Source organism: Chenopodium quinoa, unplaced genomic scaffold, assembly GCF_001683475.1.
Source record: "Chenopodium quinoa cultivar QQ74 unplaced genomic scaffold, ASM168347v1, whole genome shotgun sequence".
NCBI lineage: Eukaryota > Viridiplantae > Streptophyta > Magnoliopsida > Caryophyllales > Amaranthaceae > Chenopodium > Chenopodium quinoa.
The window spans coordinates 948038-966484 of record NW_018743946.1 but is presented as its reverse complement, the minus strand read 5'-3'; the positions used below and the strand labels follow the sequence as shown (position 1 = coordinate 966484).

The 18447-nt window shown below is 35.2% G+C and overlaps 1 protein-coding gene and 1 long non-coding RNA gene across 4 annotated transcripts; both read left to right on the top strand.

The window, feature by feature from the left end:
* Positions 1 to 7670: 7670 nt before the first annotated feature.
* LOC110689064 lies at positions 7671 to 9123 on the top strand. Its single transcript, XR_002504791.1, has 3 exons — positions 7671 to 8017; positions 8604 to 8649; positions 9069 to 9123. It is a non-coding gene; the product is annotated as an uncharacterized LOC110689064 (long non-coding RNA).
* A 1190-nt stretch (positions 9124 to 10313) lies between these two features.
* LOC110688953 lies at positions 10314 to 14502 on the top strand. Of its 3 annotated transcripts, none has more exons than XM_021865701.1 (3): positions 10314 to 10340; positions 11715 to 11783; positions 12259 to 12731. In XM_021865701.1, the coding sequence occupies exons 2-3, from the start codon at positions 11745 to 11747 to the stop codon at positions 12709 to 12711; spliced, it is 492 nt and encodes a 163-aa protein (XP_021721393.1). In that variant the 5' UTR covers positions 10314 to 10340; positions 11715 to 11744; the 3' UTR covers positions 12712 to 12731. The 3 variants fall into 3 exon arrangements, with proteins under 3 accessions (XP_021721393.1, XP_021721395.1, XP_021721394.1); XM_021865703.1 differs by lacking the exon at positions 10314 to 10340 and adding an exon at positions 13190 to 14502 and having other exon boundaries at positions 11150 to 11783; positions 12259 to 12585; XM_021865702.1 differs by lacking the exon at positions 10314 to 10340 and adding an exon at positions 11150 to 11400.
* Positions 14503 to 18447: the final 3945 nt, after the last annotated feature.

Sequence of the window (18447 nt, the reverse complement as noted above, 5' to 3'; positions counted from 1 at the left end):
CAACCACGAATAAAGGGACAACGATAGGCAACAACGATTGACCCGTGAAGGTTACACCCCATTCATAATCCATGAGATTACTAACTCCATATGGTTCGGAACCACGAAAGGAGGATCGGGGATGATGGTACGAAGTGAGTCATGGAGTCACATTCGCCCATATTGACCTCTACTCGATTCTTATAGTGAAAAATTATTCTTGCGATCTCAAAGGCATGAAAACAAAGATTCAATTTGCTCCAAACTATTATTAGGCCAAATTGGTTTAATATTAATGCAACACATAATTCTAAAATATTGGTGATCAGTTGATTAAACAGCAAGATTAAAAAGGAACCTAAACCGGTTGTCCAAATTATCTTATTAGGCGTGGTTTTCAATTACATATTCCCTTTAAACATGCAATGTGGTGATCATAATAACAATAATATAATAAAAATTAATATTGGAATCCATTTAACAATAATATCGTTAGTCAAATCAAATCATAACCCTAATCATGATAATAACAATATAAAATAATAAGAGTAAGTACGTGATTAATTACCCACTTTCCGCGTTTCCTTGAATTGCTACATCATGAGTAAACTGTTAGTAGCTTCAATAAAAATATAAATCAAATTGAAATTAAATTAAATAAAAATTAGAGTTGAATTGGTCCAAACCCTCAGTTAATTATACATTTCACACCTTGGTTGAAGTATAGAACTTTGGGTATTGTATGAACTCCTTGGAGTGCTTAGGGGAAGTATTATGGAAGAATAGGATGGCTAATATGTAGGCTAAAGAGGAAGAAAAGAATTATTTTGTGATCAAGCTTGTTGATGATTGGAAAAGGGGTGATATGACCTCTATTTATAGAGAAAAAAAAAGAAGGGTCGAAGAATTAAGATAAGATCCCGAATTAAATTGAAATAAAGCTCGATAGACAGCAGTTTTGCGGTTTTTGTTTTTATCATATCTTTTGATCTAGAAATCGAAATAAGATGAATAAGATATAGTTGTAAAGATCTTGAATTCTAATTTCTAACACAATTAGAATCAGATTAAAATAGATATGGCCGAAATAGTGAGACGGTGTCAGTTTTGGATAGAGTTTGACATTTTATTCATATCTTTTCCGTTATAGCTCGGAATTGATATTATAATATATCATTGGAAAGATAATTTCAAGGGCTATCCAACCATATAAAATTTTGATAAAAACTATGAGGCACGAAAATAATATCTGTCTATATTTGAATGTCTTTCAATTCGAATAAAATTAGGACTTTTTAAAAAAAGAGTTTTTATTCAATTTCAAACTCTTTAATCTTATCTTTTCAAAAAGGATAATTAGGATCTTTTAGAAACTTATAGAAGCTTCTAATTAATCCTAATTGATTTAGGAATAGGATTAAATAATTTGGACCCTCCACATGATCATTGGGTCGTAGGCAAGGTGGGCTTAGGTTCGGTTTGGGCTCAGTTTAATATTTTGGCCATAACTTATTCGTTATAACTCGGATTTGGGCTTATAATATATCGTTGGGAAGCTCTTTTAAATCCCCATCCAACTATTCAATCATTGGACCCAGATTATGGACCAAAATAAACAAGATTAAATGTTTTTATAAAAAGGACACGAAATAAATGATTTTAAAGGACACGAAATGAATTATTTTGGATTTAAAGGCACGAAAAGAGGAAAATAAGTGAAGGTTTGGGAAATGGGCTAGGAATTGAGTTGGTTTATGAAATGAAAATATGGATTTGAATATGGATTTAAGCACTCCAAAGATTAAATACTAAACCCGACCAATAATGGCGGTGAAAGGTTGTTCATTATCGAGTTTGGTTTTGGGAGACATTTTTAGGTGTCTACAGGCAGCAATGTCTAGTTGGGAGTGGTGATGCGTAATGAGCAGGGAAATGTTTAGGCTGCTGCTGTCAAAAAAGGGAGGCTGGGTTGGTCCGCAGATGAGGCTGAAGCTGCTGCTATGCTCTTCGGTGTGTGTATTGCTAGGAGGCTGTGTTACTCAAGGGTGGAGCTTGAAAGCGATGCTTTGAAGGTGGTTGTGGGAGTTAGACAGAAGACTGCTGGCCTTACTCCTTTTTTCCTTTTGATTGATGATTCTATTGCTAACTCTTCGCCTTTTAGTTATTTTTTTCGTTTCTCATGTTAATCGGGCAGGGAATACTCTAGCTCATATGGTAGCTAGGTGGGATACTAGAAACTGTGATGAATTTGTATGCCTCGGTCCTTTTCCTCAGAGTTTGTTAACTCTTGCGGAAATTGATCTCCTTTAATAATATTTCTCTGTCGGTTTTCCTAAAAAAAAATGATAGTGGGCGGTTTTTTTTTATAATAATAATAATTAATATTATTTAATTTTTTTTCAATATTAATTAAAAACATTAAAAAAATATTAAATTGTCAAACCAATAAAACGATGAAATGTGTCCATATTTAAACATGTTACCAACAGGTCATAACTTGTTTAAAGCAGATAAAAGAGACTTAAATTCAAATAAATGTTACTTGGAGTACCATATCAAAATTAATTTTTATATTTACCTTTCTAAATCATCTCTATTAATTATTTTTTTTTTTTTTTTTGGAAGAAGTTAAGTAAAGGAATGAATTTCATCCAAATAATCCAAATAATGAACTACCTTATGTCTTGATGCAATCAACAACTACTTTTTTATTTCGTGACAAACTACTACCTTATTAATTTTAGCTATTACCTTATTAATTTCAATTAGCTTAATTATCAATTCTTGCTCATTTTCATGTATCGTTAATATAAAGTCTTGGATAAAGCAAATTAGGGTGATAAAAACAAAGCAAAGCCTACTGAAATGAGATGGATTATTAAGCCTAAAGTTTCAAAAAAGTGAGGAAGATTATTGGTGATACTTTAAGAATGTATGAACGTCTTACCATATACTAACCAACCTAGAAAATTTTATTAAGGTGATTCTAGTTTTGTTTGATACCTTAATTAGTTTTTTTCCTATTGGACGTAGATGATTTGATGAACTAACATAGTGGAATTGGATAATTCCTATCTACTATATCCCAAAGGTTAGTTGTCGGGTTCGATAGGTTGAAAGTTTTGATGACAAATTAAATTAAAGCCTTAATATATATTTTTTAAACTGATTAATCAAATTACAGAGGTTTTTCAGTGCGGCAAGTCATATGGTGCGGCACGATTACTTGTATTTTAGGGTTACTTGTATTCAGGAGTTACTTGTATGGGTTACTTGTAGGGTGTTACTTATATTATGAGGTTACTTGTATCGTGGGGTTATTTGTATGTGTTACTTGTATTCTGAGTAACTCCTACAAGTAACTCTAGACCAAAATCCCATACCAAACCAGTAACACCCTACAAGTAACCCCTGATCAAACCAATAACACCCATACAAATAACCCTAGAATACAAGTAACACCTTCAAGTAACCTGACAAAACCAGTAACCCCCTACAAGTAACCCCGACCAAAATCAGTAACACCCATACAAGTAACCCCAGAATACAAGTAACACCTACAAGTAACCAGTAACACCCTATAAGTATCCCTGATTTAAACCAGTAACACCCATATAAGTAACCCCATAATACAAGTAACACCTAACAAAACCAGTAACACCCTACAAAAGTAACCCTTGCCGCACCATGTGGCCAGCCACATACAAAAATTTGTAATCAAAGTAATACTACGTGTTTATTAATTTGTTTTATTTGTTTTTTAGAAGAGCAGTCACGAAGTAATTATAATTTTAAGTTATGACGTGTAAGAAATCGATAAAATTTATGTATAAACCTGGGCACGGGCCGGGTTGGCCCGCGTGCCGCCCGGCACGGCCCGCCGTTCGGCGCAGCCCGGCACGGCCCGAAGTCAAGCACGGCACGGCACGAAGTTCAACTTCCGTGCCACGGGCCGTGCCACGGACACGGTTGAGAATTCCCAGGCACGGCCCGGCACGAGCACGGGCATGGCCCGCCGTGCTGGCCCGCAGGCACGGCCCGCGGGCCAACGGCTATAAAACGGCTAGTTTTTTGCCAAAAATTCTATAAATACTCACCTCCATTTCATTCCCAAATCACAAAATCACAATCTCTTCTTCTTATCTCTTATATTCTCTAAATCTCTAATAATCCTTATTTTCTTAAATTCTCTAATTATTCTCTTAAATTCTCTAATTATTTTCCTAATATCGGAAAAAATTAAAAAGTTCGTAATCGTAATTAGTGGAGCGTTGAAGCACGGTTGTAAGATCTAAACTAATCTTAAATTTATTATTGTTTTATTGTTATTATTAGAATAATCTTGTTTAATTATTATTGTTGTTAATTGTTATTGTTGTTGTTATAATTGTTGTTATTAATTATTATTATTATTACAATTGTTGTTATTTTTTATTTTTGTTGTTATTGTTATTGTTATAGTTGTTGTTATTAATTAATATTATTGATATTTTTATTGTTAAAATTATTGTTATTAATTATTATTATTATAGTTAACCACTTTTTATTAAAAAATTAATTGTTAATTATGGCATCGAACAACCCATCATCTAGGTCTAGGGGGAAAGGCCGACTTATCCGTAGTAGTAGTTCTAGGGAACCACCAAATACAACGAGCCCCCAAATTACGAGTCAAACCAATGACCCCATTTACTTCCCCCCGGGCTATGAGCCATATAATACGTCGGGATTTCCAGCACCACCACTAAACCAATTTCCACTACCACCATACCAATTTCCACCTAATTATATCGGTAATCAACAAAACTATTGTTCTAGCCAAGGTAGCCAAGAAAGTACCCGAATTCCCTCCGGTTCTACCCCTTCTACTGCCACTCCCACTAGTCCCACTACTAACCATCACACACATCATGAATGGTTAACCGAAACTGAGATGCTACTTTTGAAAAACCGAAGGAGTGAGGTATGGCGTTATTTTGTCCTAAGTAAAGATGGTGAACAATGGGCAAAATGTAAAACATGTAATAGTGTATTCACGGCAGTTACCAAAAACGGGACGGGACACTTATCTAGACACATGAAAGCTTGTGCAAAACCAGCTAGTGATCCAACCCAGCCCAAAATTTCCCAATTCCATCCATACGGCTTTACATACAACTATGAGAGGGATAGGGATGAACTAGGAAAAATGATAGTACACGCCGAACAACCTTTTCTTTTCTCGGAAAGTGACGCATTCAACACCTACATTAACAAAGCACTACAACCCCAACATAAAAGAATCTCTAGGAAAACCGTTCGTTCCGCCGCAATGAAAAATTTCCTAGAGTACAAAGTCCGGTTACAAGCCGAATTGAGTAACCTTAACTGTAGAGTATCTTTAACAGCCGATTCTTGGGATAGTGGTTATAAATATCACTATTTATGTGTGACTTGCCATTGGGTAGATGATCAATGGATGTTACAAAAAAGAATAATACATTTCAAAATGCTGGAATACCCACACACCGGCATTAACATTGCTCACCATTTAATGCAAGCAATAGACGAATACAACCTTCGAGATAAAATGATGTCTATGACTTTTGATAATGCAACCTCTATGACATACACAGCTAATCTTATCAAACAAAACTTAACCGATGTACTATTAGACGGTGAAGCTCTTCATACTAGATGTGTTTGCCATGTACTTAACTTATGTGTACAGGATGGAGTTCGGGCAATTGGCCCATACTACAGCAAAATCAGAGATGCTATTATGTCTATTAATAGCTCTAACATGAGATACCAAGAATGGAAGAGTTTTCTAAAACAACAAAAGATAAGGGTAATAAAAATTAGAACCGATTGCCCAACTAGGTGGAATTCCACCTATGACATGTTAACAAAGGCAATTGAGTACAAGGGCCCGTTAACATTATTTTACAACCAAAAATTTCCACAAAATGCTTTGTATGATGATGATTGGAAAAACTGTGAAAGATATATGCAATTTTTACAGTTATTACATAACATGACGTATTGTTTTTCTACTGTTTACAATCCTTGTGCTCAAAACTTTCTTTCTAATGCATGCTTACTCGCCCAACTTTTCGCTGATCATCGCGATCAAAGTGATTATGATCAGTATCTTCCAGCAATGGAAAAAAAGTGGCGTAAATATTATAGTGAGATTCCTTTGATTTATATTTTTGCTTCCATATTAGATCCTAGGCAAAAGTATGAAAACACATTTATGTTAGTTGACATTTACTTTCAATGCATGTTTCTTGACGATGATGTAGAAAACTATAAGACTAATGTGAAGGATCAGTTTTTTGCTTTATATAGAGTCTATGAAGCCAAATATGGCACCGTTCCTCGCTCAGGGCCTTCCCAACCATCTAAAAACGTAAGTAAGAAGGCCAAACATTTATTTTCACAAGCTACTAACTTGATTTCAAGGTTTTCAGGTGATTCATCAATCAGGAGAACGCAAAGCGACGTCTCGGAGTTGCAGATGTACCTGAGTTACGACTTCACCAAAGGCATGGACGACGATGAGATAAACAGCCTCGACCTCCTTGCATGGTGGAAACAACAAAGCTCGAAGCATCCAACTTTGGCGGCAATGGCACGAGACATTCTTGCTATCCAAGTTTCCTCCGTCGCCTCCGAACGAGCTTTCAGCGCATCCGGAAGGGTTTTAGACGATAGAAGAACAAGTCTAAAACCCGAAACACTAGAAATGTGCGTGTGTTTCAAAGATTGGTTGGATGCGGAAAATCGCTCACAAGACCGTTCTTACGACCACAACGACAACGAAGAAGGAACCTCCGCTTCCGGTTCGGGTTCGGCTAGTTCCCAATCTATGCAACTAGCCGATGACCTTGAAGGCGAAGGCGAAGACGAAGACGAAGACGAAGACGAAGACGAAGACGAGCAAGAAGAAGGAGAAGAAGAATAGACAATTATTGTATATTGTACGATTTTAAAAATATCAATTTTATCATTTTCCAATTTTTGTTTAATACCATCATTGTATGGTTTTTATCATTGTTATCATTGTACAATTTTCTCAACTCAAGTAATAATAATATAAAGTACGCATTATTCACATCCAAAGTCCAATTTGCCTTTTTTCCCCGTTTTGTTACAATTTGTAAATTCATATTAAAATAAAATAAAATTATACCAATTACTAATAAATCATAAACATTAAATTTTAAAGTAATAGTATAAAGTAAATATATAAATATAAATATTGAATATACAAATTATAAAACATAAATATTCAACTTATAATTATAAAATTCATAACTTAATAACTTATAACTTATAAGTTACCTTATAAAACTTATAATTATAATTTTATAACTTATATACATTATAAACTTATTAATTTATAATGTTGTCATTAAAAAAAAAAAAAAAAAAAAAAAAAAATGAAAACTGCACCAGCCCGCGCAGTCAGCCCGCAGGCCGGCACGTGGCCGGCGCGGCACGAGCCCGCCAGGCACGAGGGTCGTGCCGTGCCGTGGGCTGGCCTGTGAAAATGGCCGGCACGGCACGACACGAAATCCTGGGCCCGCCGGCACGACCGACACGACACGAACCAGCCCGTGGCCCGCCAGACACGGCCCGCGGCGGCCCGGCACGGCACGGTGCCCAGGATTATTTATGTATGTCAAAATCCATATAACCATTATAAAAATGCAAACCAAATTATTGTAGCTTATGAATAGTACTTTGTGGTGTTATTACAGCCTTGCCCTCAACATTAATGAATTGCCAATTCTGCCCCTTATTCCCACCGACTTACTTGGCCCTTGCTCTCTCACCGACTTCCCCACCTTCTTCCCCCCTCTGTCTGAAGGAAAAAGGGTCAGAGTATTTAGGGAAAACAAGGAGAGAGAAACCTAGAGAGAGAAACTTCTGTAACTCAAGACCAACGACGATCATCCCTTTCGACGATGGTGCTTCGATTCTTCTCTGCATTTCGATTTTTCGAGTCTGAGGTTGTGGAAGACGATTTCTCGATCGTCACATTCATCAGGTTCGATCTCGTTTCTCTTTCTCGATTTAGTTTCAAATTTTTGGGCTTTACTTATTCGATTGTCGTGGATTTTTTGCATATATGTTCCTGTTGTTTTTGATATGTTTTCGAATTTTTTGGGGTTGAATCTTTGTGGGTGTATTTGTGCAAAATCGTTTCATTTTTAATGGGGTTTATTTGATCGATTTCTTTTCGATATTTTGGGTTTATTTGTTCGATTGTTTTTCGATTTTTAATGAGTTTATTTGTTCTATTTATTTTCGTTTTTTGGGTTGAATTTTAGTGCCTTCTTCGATTGTGTGGTGGTTTTTTTTGGGTTGAATACGAGTGATTTATGTTTTTTGGGTTGATTTTGTTATATTGTTAGTATATAAAAAACCTTGCTCCCCTTTCTCTTTCTTGTTCAAATTGGTTCAATTTTCATCTAACCTTTAATATATATGAATGTCTGTTTTTTTTTTTATTTTTTTATTTTTTTTATTTTTTTTTTATTTATTTATTATTATTATTTCTCCTCTATTTTCCTTTTTGTTTTGTTTTTTTTTTCTCATCCTCCAGTTTCTCTGTTTTTGTTTTTCTAAAATAGGCAGGAGGCGTAAGACGGAGCAAGGTTTGGTGGATTCGAGTTTGAGGTGAAGAAACTCAAATATTATTGCATGGTCGATTTGTTTTTAATTTATTTATTTCAAATGTAATGATTTATTTATGATCTGTGCTGTGATTTGTGTGTTGTTGTTGATGTTTGTTTGTGTTTTGTGGAATTGATGGAATTTTAATTTGATTGATTGAGAAACAAGCTCACTTGATGTTAGGCTACTTTTTTTTTTGTCAAATCTGAAGTGTTACATTTGAACGATTGTACCATTATTGTTAAATTCGGTTTGAAACTTATTTATTTGTGTTCTTTTGTATGAGTGATGTATGAGTAATTGTTTCATGAAGATGGTTGGCCTTCATTGTTTCTTCCTTTAAGGTTGTGTTCATTTCCCTTTTTTTCGTTGTATTTCTTGTACCTTGATTATGAACGGTGCTTTAATTTCTATATTTGCAGAAATGGAGGCTGTAGACACCCATTTGTGTCTCCCCGAAACCAAACCCAGTGATGAATACCTTTCACGTCATTTGATTAACGAATAAACTGAAAGTGTGAAAAGTCTAGTGATGAGGATGTTTTTATTAAAATCTCTTCTTTCTGTTTTTGAAAATATTTCTTTTCTTACCTTATTTTTGAAAAACGTGCATTCTAGTTTAGTTTGGTCCATGATAAGGGTCCAATAATGGTGTAGTTGGATGGGATTTGAAAAGACCTTTCCAACGATATATTATAAGGCCAATTCCGATGAATAATGAAGAAGTTACGGCCAAAATACTAAACTGGGCCCGATTTGGTTTTTATATGTGGCCCAATGATCTAGAGGAGGGCCTATTATTAATTATCATTCGTAAAGATATTAGGATTGATTATAGTCTTTTAGAATACTCTAGAAGGTTTTCTTAAATCCTAATGGAGTTAGGATTGATAATTATGTTTTAAAGAGTTTGAAATTGAATAAAATTACTCCTTTTGAGAATCCTTGTTTTGTACGAAGTGGAATATATTCAGATTTTATTTTTGTGACTCATAATATTTATCCAAATTTTATGGTTGGATAGGTCTTGAAATTATCTTTCCAATGATATATTATAATATTAAATCCGATTTATAACGAAAAAGATATAAATGAGACATGAAACTCAATCCAAAACTGACACCCTTCCACTATTTCGGCCATATCTTTTTATCTACAAAAGATTTTAATCTGCTTCAAATTGAGTTGGAAAGTAGACTTCAAGAGCTTTCCAACGAAATATTATATGCCTTATTTAGACTTCCGGATCAAAAGATATAATAAAAACAAAAACGTGTGAATCTGATTATTAGCGCCTGAGGGCGCTAATTGCCAGCGTCGACGCTAATCAAGTTTTATGCGCGTCAGAACTCTGTTTCGATTTTCTATCTTTTTGGCTGATTTTCTCTATAAATAGCTTTCTAAAAACCCCGTTTTCATTCACCAATTATCATCAACTCTTATCAAGAATTTCTTGATTCTCTTTTTTTTCTAAACTAGCATTTTACAAACACAATTCCTCATACATTAGCACTAGACACACCTAGCATAATTCGAAGTTGCCTTCGCCCTAGACGTGAAAAGTTTTAATTTCTAAAGGTTTGGTCCCAAATCTTTATTTCAATTATTATTTAATTTAATTATTTAGATTATTATTTTTCTTGAAGTTACTAACACGTGTATTTTGTTATTAGAAAGAGATACGAGACATCCAAGTACGTGATTTAATTGTTTGCATTGTTATTATGATATAGAGATCATGTCTAGGTTGTTATTATGATTTCTAGTGTCATATTAGGGTGTTTTGATCTTCCTATTATCACGTTTAGGGTAACAACTATAATTTCTAATATCAAATATGACAATTGTTATTTCTGTGATCCTTCCTATTCTTTCTAGTATATCATGTTAGTATCATGTTAGAGCTAAAGTTTTGATTTTTATTGCTTAGTGACATGCTAGGGTTTGTTATTAATCTTGTTAGTATCATGCCTGGGATTTTGTTATTATTATGCTTTAACATGATTATGATTATTTTTATGATTCATGATTATTATTATTGTTATGATTATTATTATGCTGCTTGATTATATTTATTTTTATTGCTTGATCACACCTTTTATGCATGTTTAAAGGGAATTTGGTACTTATAATCACGCTTAATAAGATAATTAATAATCTTGTTTAGGGTTAATATTGATTATAATTCAAGTGATCGTCAATAATAGATTTATTTGTGCATTAAATTCAACCAACATAGATAAACATGTTTAGGGTTAATCCTATTGATTGCATGTTAGTCAGAAAGCGCACATGAATACGATCAGAATAAAGTAGAGGCCTATTATTAGGGCAGGTTCAATCTCTTTTAGGTTGGATTTGTACCTTCATCCCCGAACCCTTATTTGATTCAAGACCTTATGGAGTTGACGATCTCTTAGATCGTTAAGGGGTGTAACCTTCACCCTGCGAACGGTTTACAAGTTCCTAAAACTTGTTGGCGACTCTTTTGCTCTATTTTCTTTCCCTTTGGACGCCAACGTACTTTAGTGTATGATCACAGTGGGGTTCAAGCTAGGGGTAATGCTTGAAATATTCCCTACAAGACTGAACAATTATTTCAGAATTATGAGGTGGTTTTGATTCAATCTATAACCCTTATAAAAATGCAAAACGAACTAATGTAGCTTATGTGGTGGTTCATTTGTGGGCTTTCCTGCAATTTTTGATTGAATCTGATTTCAAATGGCTCTTACATAGCAACTTGCTACTAAGGTATCTCTTCATTCTTATGGTTTCCTTTATTTAGTTCGTCTGTACATTTGGGAAATTTTCAATTCAATTTGATGAAATTTCAGGGTTTTCCATATTTTAGTTCCGTTCATTTTAAATTTAGGGGTTTTATTGATTCAAGTATTGTCATTCTAAAATTGGAGTTTTTTCGAATTAATTTAATTAGTTCAAATATTTGGGGTGGTTTATGCATTCTAAAGCTATTTCTTATGTTAGGATATCTGTAATGATTTTCTTATCTTTATTGTGATTTGTGTGTTGTTGTTGATGTTTGTTTTTGTTTTGTGGAATTGAAGGAATTTCAATTTGATTGATTGAGATCTGGAATGGTTCTACTAAAGGGCTACTTTTCAACCTCCGAACAGGTGCCACTTTTTTTTAAGCTTCCTTTGTTTTTGTTGTCACATTAAATGAGATGAAACACTCCATATTTTGAAATTTGGAAATTATGTTTTTCACTGGAAGGTAAATATACCATGCCACCTAATGCTGCTAACCTGATTATTTATAAGAATGTAAAATCATGGCCAATATGATCAGAACCGTTTGAATGATCAATAGGGTAGTATTGTACCATTGGCTTTAATAAAATTGTTACTATTCCTAAGGTTAAAATTTTACTCTTCATGGTCATCAAAAAATAATAAATTGCTATTCTTCTAATTTAAAATGAGGTCAATTCACTTCTTTTTGTTGTGTTACAAACACACTACTCAATATTCCTTTCTTATGGAGGAGGAGAGGAACTTCTGATGCAGAATTTGCTCCGCATCATTTTTAAAATTTTACTTAATACAAGGAATTAAATATATTAACATGGGTAAATCCTGTATTGTGTAGGCAAACATTTTAAAGAAATGTCGTGACCATGGAATGGGCCCTGTAGGATTCTATGAGCCTCGTTTTCGTGAGGGAGGGAAGTTGCATTTGAGCCTGATGTGTTTTGGTCAGTTTTGGGATCCCGAGGCCAGCAAATATGTAAAAAATTGGCCAATTGATCAAGCAAAACCACCGTCACTTCCACATGAATTTCTAATGTTAGTTGAAAGAGCCATCAAGGACTCTCACTCTCTTATAGCTAAACAGTCTAAGGCAAATAATGTAGAAGACATTCTTCCCCCAGTTGTAAATTATTATACACAAATTGGACAGCTCAGTTTACATGAGGTTTGTAATTCTAAAGTTTTATCTGATTTTTCTTGTATTGAAATTACATGGCTTAGCTTTGAGTATGATAACCAACACTTTCATGTTGAAGAAACATCTGGACAGCTCTTCTATAATACCTATTAGAAATTGTCTTACTGTTGCTATGACCTTTTTTGTTTGCTTGCTTGTTTGTTTGCTGTCAAATGGAATCTTGTTTATTCTTAGAAACAAGTAAATGATCTCCGAAATTGAAGTTAATGGGTATTGTATTACACAATAAAGAACATCTTTTGAAGTTTGGTAAAAAAACTCCAGCTTCTTTACTCATAGTCTCTAATAAGTAATGACCACCTAATCTCCTAAAAGGTAGAATAAATTTAGAAAATTGGTGTTTGCTGACTTGCTTTATGCTCTATAGCCTCTATAATACAGGGCCAAAGTGTGTGTCAGCTTAATAAGTTAAGGAACTAACACCTTAATAGGTGAAGAGTAAGTTCCCTATCTGGCAATTAACTTTGCTTTTTTGTTCTACAATTATACGATTCTATAGTCTATAATGTCAAGCAAAGTGAAGCTCTAGGACCTCATTGCCTTGATTGATACATTCATCTGCTTGTTTCAGGACAAGGATGAGAGTCGAGAGAGTCTTGGGAAAGGAATACCTATTGTTTCTTTCTCCATTGGTGACTCTGCTATATGGTGATCAGGCAAATACTGAAAAGGCTGATAAGATCAAATTAGAATATGGAGATGTTCTAATATTCGGAGGTAAATCAAGACGTATTTTTCATGGTGTCTCAGCAATTTTTTTGTGAAGTTTGAAGTGTTATTAGTGGATTGGTAAGTGAATTAGTGAGAGTTTTGAGTGGTTATTTTACACATGGATGAAGAAGTTTTTTATTCAATAATTTTTGGTAATGCTTAAGTTAGGGTTTATTTTGCACTGTTGTTATATTCGGTTTCAAAATTTCTTAATTTTGTGTTCTTATGTTGAATCTACTTGTAAAAATGGCCAGGGAAGTTCATATTTGTTTGCTTTTTTATTTTTTTATTTTTACTTCAGAGCTTTCTCTAACCCCCCACTAAAGCAAAATAACTTTCCTCTCCATTGAAGTAACTTGAAAGGTAATTTGTTAATTTCCCGATCCGATGCCCAGGTATAATTCTTTCTGATTTCTCTCTCTTGTTCTAATTGGTTCAATGTTCATCCCTTCATTTAGATTTTTCCTTTTATTTGAATGTTAGACTGATTAAATTTTTGTTCATTTCTGGGTTTTTTCTGCAGTTGGATTTTCTGGGGATTTATTTATTTATTTTAATATTGATTCTGAGTTTAATTCAGCTTTACTAGGCATTTTTGTGTTTAAAGCTTGATGATAATATCATTGGAGGAACTTAGTTATAGAAAGGCATGCCTTTTTATTGGCAGAAGTGAATTAGTTTTTTGTAATTAGTTTGATAGAAGTAGAATATCATATTGCTAAAAGTTTTCTATTTGATTTGGCATAGGATCTTCATTAATTAAAAGGAGATTATGCCAGTTTTCCAGTCAATGTGATCTTCATGGATTAAAATTGACATACCAATGAACATCCTATATTTTTTCATACAACTAACATGGTTTCCTGACTTGGGTGGTTTAAAAAATATCTCTAATTCATGTATTATGTTTAGTATCTGCCTGAGATTGCTGTGCTATTATTATGGTATGGACGAGGTTGTGGTGAAAGTAAGATAAAGCTCTAAAATGTTCAATGTGATGGCATAACCATTTGTTTGTATCTTATACTCGATGTAGTATAGTTGTATATAGACTATATTATTTGCTTGAATCTTATACTAGATGTAGTATTGTAGGGAATATTTCAAGCATTATCCCTGAACCCCACTGTGATCATACACTTAAGTACGGTGGCGTCCAAAGGGAAGGAAACTAGAGCAAAAGAGTCGCCAACAAGTTTTAGGAACTTGTAAACCGTTCACGAGGTGAAGGTTACACCCCTTAACAATCCAGGATTTCGTCAACTCCAATAGGTCTGGAACCATGACTGATAGTTCGGGGATGAAGGTACAAATCCAACCTAAAAGACATTAAACCTGCCCTAATAATAGACCTCTACTTTATTCTGATCGTATTCATGAGCTCTTTCTGATATGTCCATTTTATATTGTAATTTACCTCCGTCCCTTGGTCATAATTAGCAGTGTTTTTGGCTCTTTCGAACCACTTTTATTACTAATTTGTGTTTTCTAGTGTTTTCGTAGTCTTTGTTGAGTTTTGTAGGAAATTGCGCCTTTGGAGCATTTTCTCGGGTTTTTCATGGAGCGACTACGGGAATTAGAAGTGCACGACCATCTTTGAAGCCCAAGGCCGGTTAGAGTCATCGAGCCGGTGATTAAGGGCTCGGTAATTGAGATTCCGAGGTATTTGGACCGAGTATTCAAGACCCGAAGAGGAAATCCAGATTGGGCCGAGAAATCAAGCCCAATCGAAGTTCGAGCCTCAAAGTGAAGCAAGGGCCCGATCGGGCAAGTGTTAGCACGATCGGGCGCGGCATGCTTAGTGCTGGGCGTGGCTTATAGCGCGCCCGATCGTGCGAGCGTGTAGCACGATCGGGCGATGCTGCTGAGAAGGAGCGCAAAGAAAAAGGCGGGCCCGATCGGGCGGCCCTTCGCCCGATCGGGCGCGTGTTTTTATGGGACCTGATTAGTTTAGTTTTAATTTTTGTTTTAGGGAATGTTTAAGTACGAGATTTGTACGTAATTTTTGATTACCTTTTTTCTTAGACTTTCTCTCTCTACTTAGAATATTTCTCTCTCCTAAATTCTCTCTCAACTTTTGTTCTTAATTATTTTCATTAATCCAGATTTCTTTTTGGTAACAATTTCTTCTCTTTTAATTTCAGCTATTTTACTTATTTGATTATGCTTTTATTTATTTATTTGATTAGTTTAGTTATGATGATACGTGAGTAGTTTTATTTCTAGGGTTTATGGGGATCTAATAAATGATATGAAGGGGTAATTTTGTGATTGTTAATTATCAAAGCTTGGTTGATTTCCTATTGATTGATTTAATGCTATGCAATTAGGTTTGGCCAGATTTAATTGTATGAGTTTAGCAATATTAATTCGAGATTCGACAGATGAGAATTGATGTTTAGGCTTAGTTTCAATAGGCGGATTAATTTATAAATGGTTAAGTCGAGATTCGACAGATGAGATTTAATACCGGTAAATTAACTCTGTGATTATAATACGTAGCGAAAGCCCTTTATAATCTGATTAACCAATGCTTGATGATTGCTTATTATGATTTGCCCTGGAATATTGTTTATTAGTGAACCTATGCCCTAGGCCTTTTAATATTTGATTTTCCCCCTACTTTATTTCTTTCGACCTTATTCTTCGTAGTTTAGATTTTATTCACAAAAATATTGGTTACTTAGATAAATTAGACTATAATAATTAATTAGGAATAGAAAGACTTGTTTCCCTGTGGAGTTCGACCCTACTTCCCTATCTACTTTAGTTAGAGGATTTAGGTAATTATTTTTGATCAGGGGATACGACTTTACCCTGTCAAAATTTGGCGCCGTTGCCGGGGAAACGGTTTTATTTTTGTTTTCTGATTATATTTTTGTAGTCTAGATTATCCCCTTTTGTATCAGAGAACGTTAGTTCTTTGAGGCAATTCTCATATTTGTCTTTTAGTTCTTTGTTTATGCCCAGGTGTTCCAGATCAGGTTACATCCCATTCGACCTTGAGATCGAGCGCTCTTTTCATAGGCAAAGGAAACTCTATAGACAAATTCTGGCGGGTTCTGAGGAGGACAACAGTCGAAGAGATCCTCCCTCTGATTCTAGTGACACAGATATTCCTTCTGATTCAGAATCAGAGATGACGGCCCAGAAGAAACTCAGTGACTACTCGCAACCGAAGCTCACATATTTCCCGCACCTTACTCCCACTCCAGCTCTAGATGGAGTTCAATTTGAGATCAAGCCCCAATTTATCACTACGATAGAGAGGAAGCAATTCAGTGGAGCTAAGGGTGAAGATCCTAATCTTCACATCGCAGATTTCTGCTAATATTGTAACACCATTAGACAAGCCGGGGTCACGCAAGACCAAATCAGGGAGATTCTTTTTCATTATGTGGCAAAGCTAAATTATGGTTTAATGGTTTGAATAGAACTGCACTTGGTATTACTGACTAGGAAACTCTTGCTTTGAATTTCTATAATAAATACTATCCTGCAGAGAGAACAACGGTGCTAAGGAGTGCTATTCAAAACTTCTCTCAAGAGGCCGACGAAACGTTATATGAGGCTTAGGAGAGGTTCAAGGATCTATAGAGAGAGTGCCCCCACTACAATCTAGCACAATGGCAATTGATCCAAGCATTCTATAATGGACTTGGAAATTCTTCTAGATTGGTGCTAGATTCTGCAGCTAGTGGGAGGTTCATGAATTTAAATGTGGACGACGCAGGACAGGTTATCGAAGACATGGCAATACAAAATTCCCAATATGGGAATCCGAGAGGGTTTGGTTGTGGGGAGACACGTTTGGGTGTCTATTGAAGCCCCCACTTTGACTGAGTTTGGAGAAACGCAAGTTTCGAAAACGAAAGTTAAAGTATTGATAGGGACGGAGAATGATTCAAAACGTTCTGCGATCCTAAATCATTCTTGCAACGCCGATACCTGCAAACTAGCGTTAGTTAAACAGATAAAAGTGTTAAGAAACGCGTATCTTACACCGTCAAGCACACGTCTCTGAGGGTAACTAATTTGTTGTGACGATCTTCCGCAAGCTAGAGAATACCGCCTGAAGACTGCTACGCCTGTAACTGCCTCCAATTTCCGCTGTGATAGTCTTCGAAAAGATAACTGCTTGTTGATCCTTAATGCTGCTATGCCAGTACATCGGCGCTTTGCTGCTTGTGAACCAGTATGTCGGTGCTTTTGCTGAATAGTTGCCAACACAACTCTTGTATGATGTATGACAAACCGATTTAGGGAAAGTTGTCAATGCTTCGTAACAATCTGTCATAAGAATTTTGCTACGATCGACAATCCACATCTTGGAATATAACTCTTGAAAGCAATCCACCTTGGAAATTTCCCAACGCTATGCGACAATCTTTTTAGGAAAATATTGCCACAATTGACAATCCTTGACTTGGAACATTTGCAAAAAAGAGTCGACCGACAATCCACTTCGGGAAAATTTGCCACTTATTGAAATGAATGACAATCCACGTTGAGGAACCTTTGCCGAAATTTATGATGAATAGAGACCTACAATAATCCTTTGGGAAATTTTGCCATAGGGAACTGGGTGTATGATAATCCAATCTCGGAAAACTTGCCAGCGCTGACAATCTGAACTTGGAAAACATTGCCAAACAGAGAAGGAGCACAATAATCCACGCTTGGAAACTTTGCCAGAGATGACAATCCAATCTTGAAAAAATTGTCGTTGAAGAAGATGCACGACAATCCATTTTTGGAAATATTGTCAGTTGGGATGACAATCCAATTTTTGGAAAAATTGTCGTTCAAGAAGAATGCGCGACAATCCATATTTGGAAATATTTTCATTTAATAAGAATGCCCGACAATCCGTATTTGGAATATTGTCATTTAAGAAGAATGCGCGACAATCCATATTTGGAAATATTGTCGTTTAAGTGCTTGCTTTTAAACCGATACGTTGGTGCTTGTAATGAGCCAGTGTTTTAGGCGCTTAAGCTAAGTGAGACGATTTTTTGTCAGGTCAATAACTAACTACGATTGTAACCGAGCCGACTACTAACCATGTCAATTTGCTTATAGGGGCTAATTGGCGTACCAAGGAACCCGAAATTGCTG

Coding starts and splice junctions, on each gene's coding strand:
- LOC110688953 (XM_021865701.1), top strand. CDS start 11,745: ATGGTTCTACTAAAGGGCTACTTTTCAACCTCCGAACAG. Junction 11,784..12,258: donor ACTTTTCAACCTCCGAACAG/GTGCCACTTTTT, acceptor TGTATTGTGTAG/GCAAACATTTTAAAGAAATG.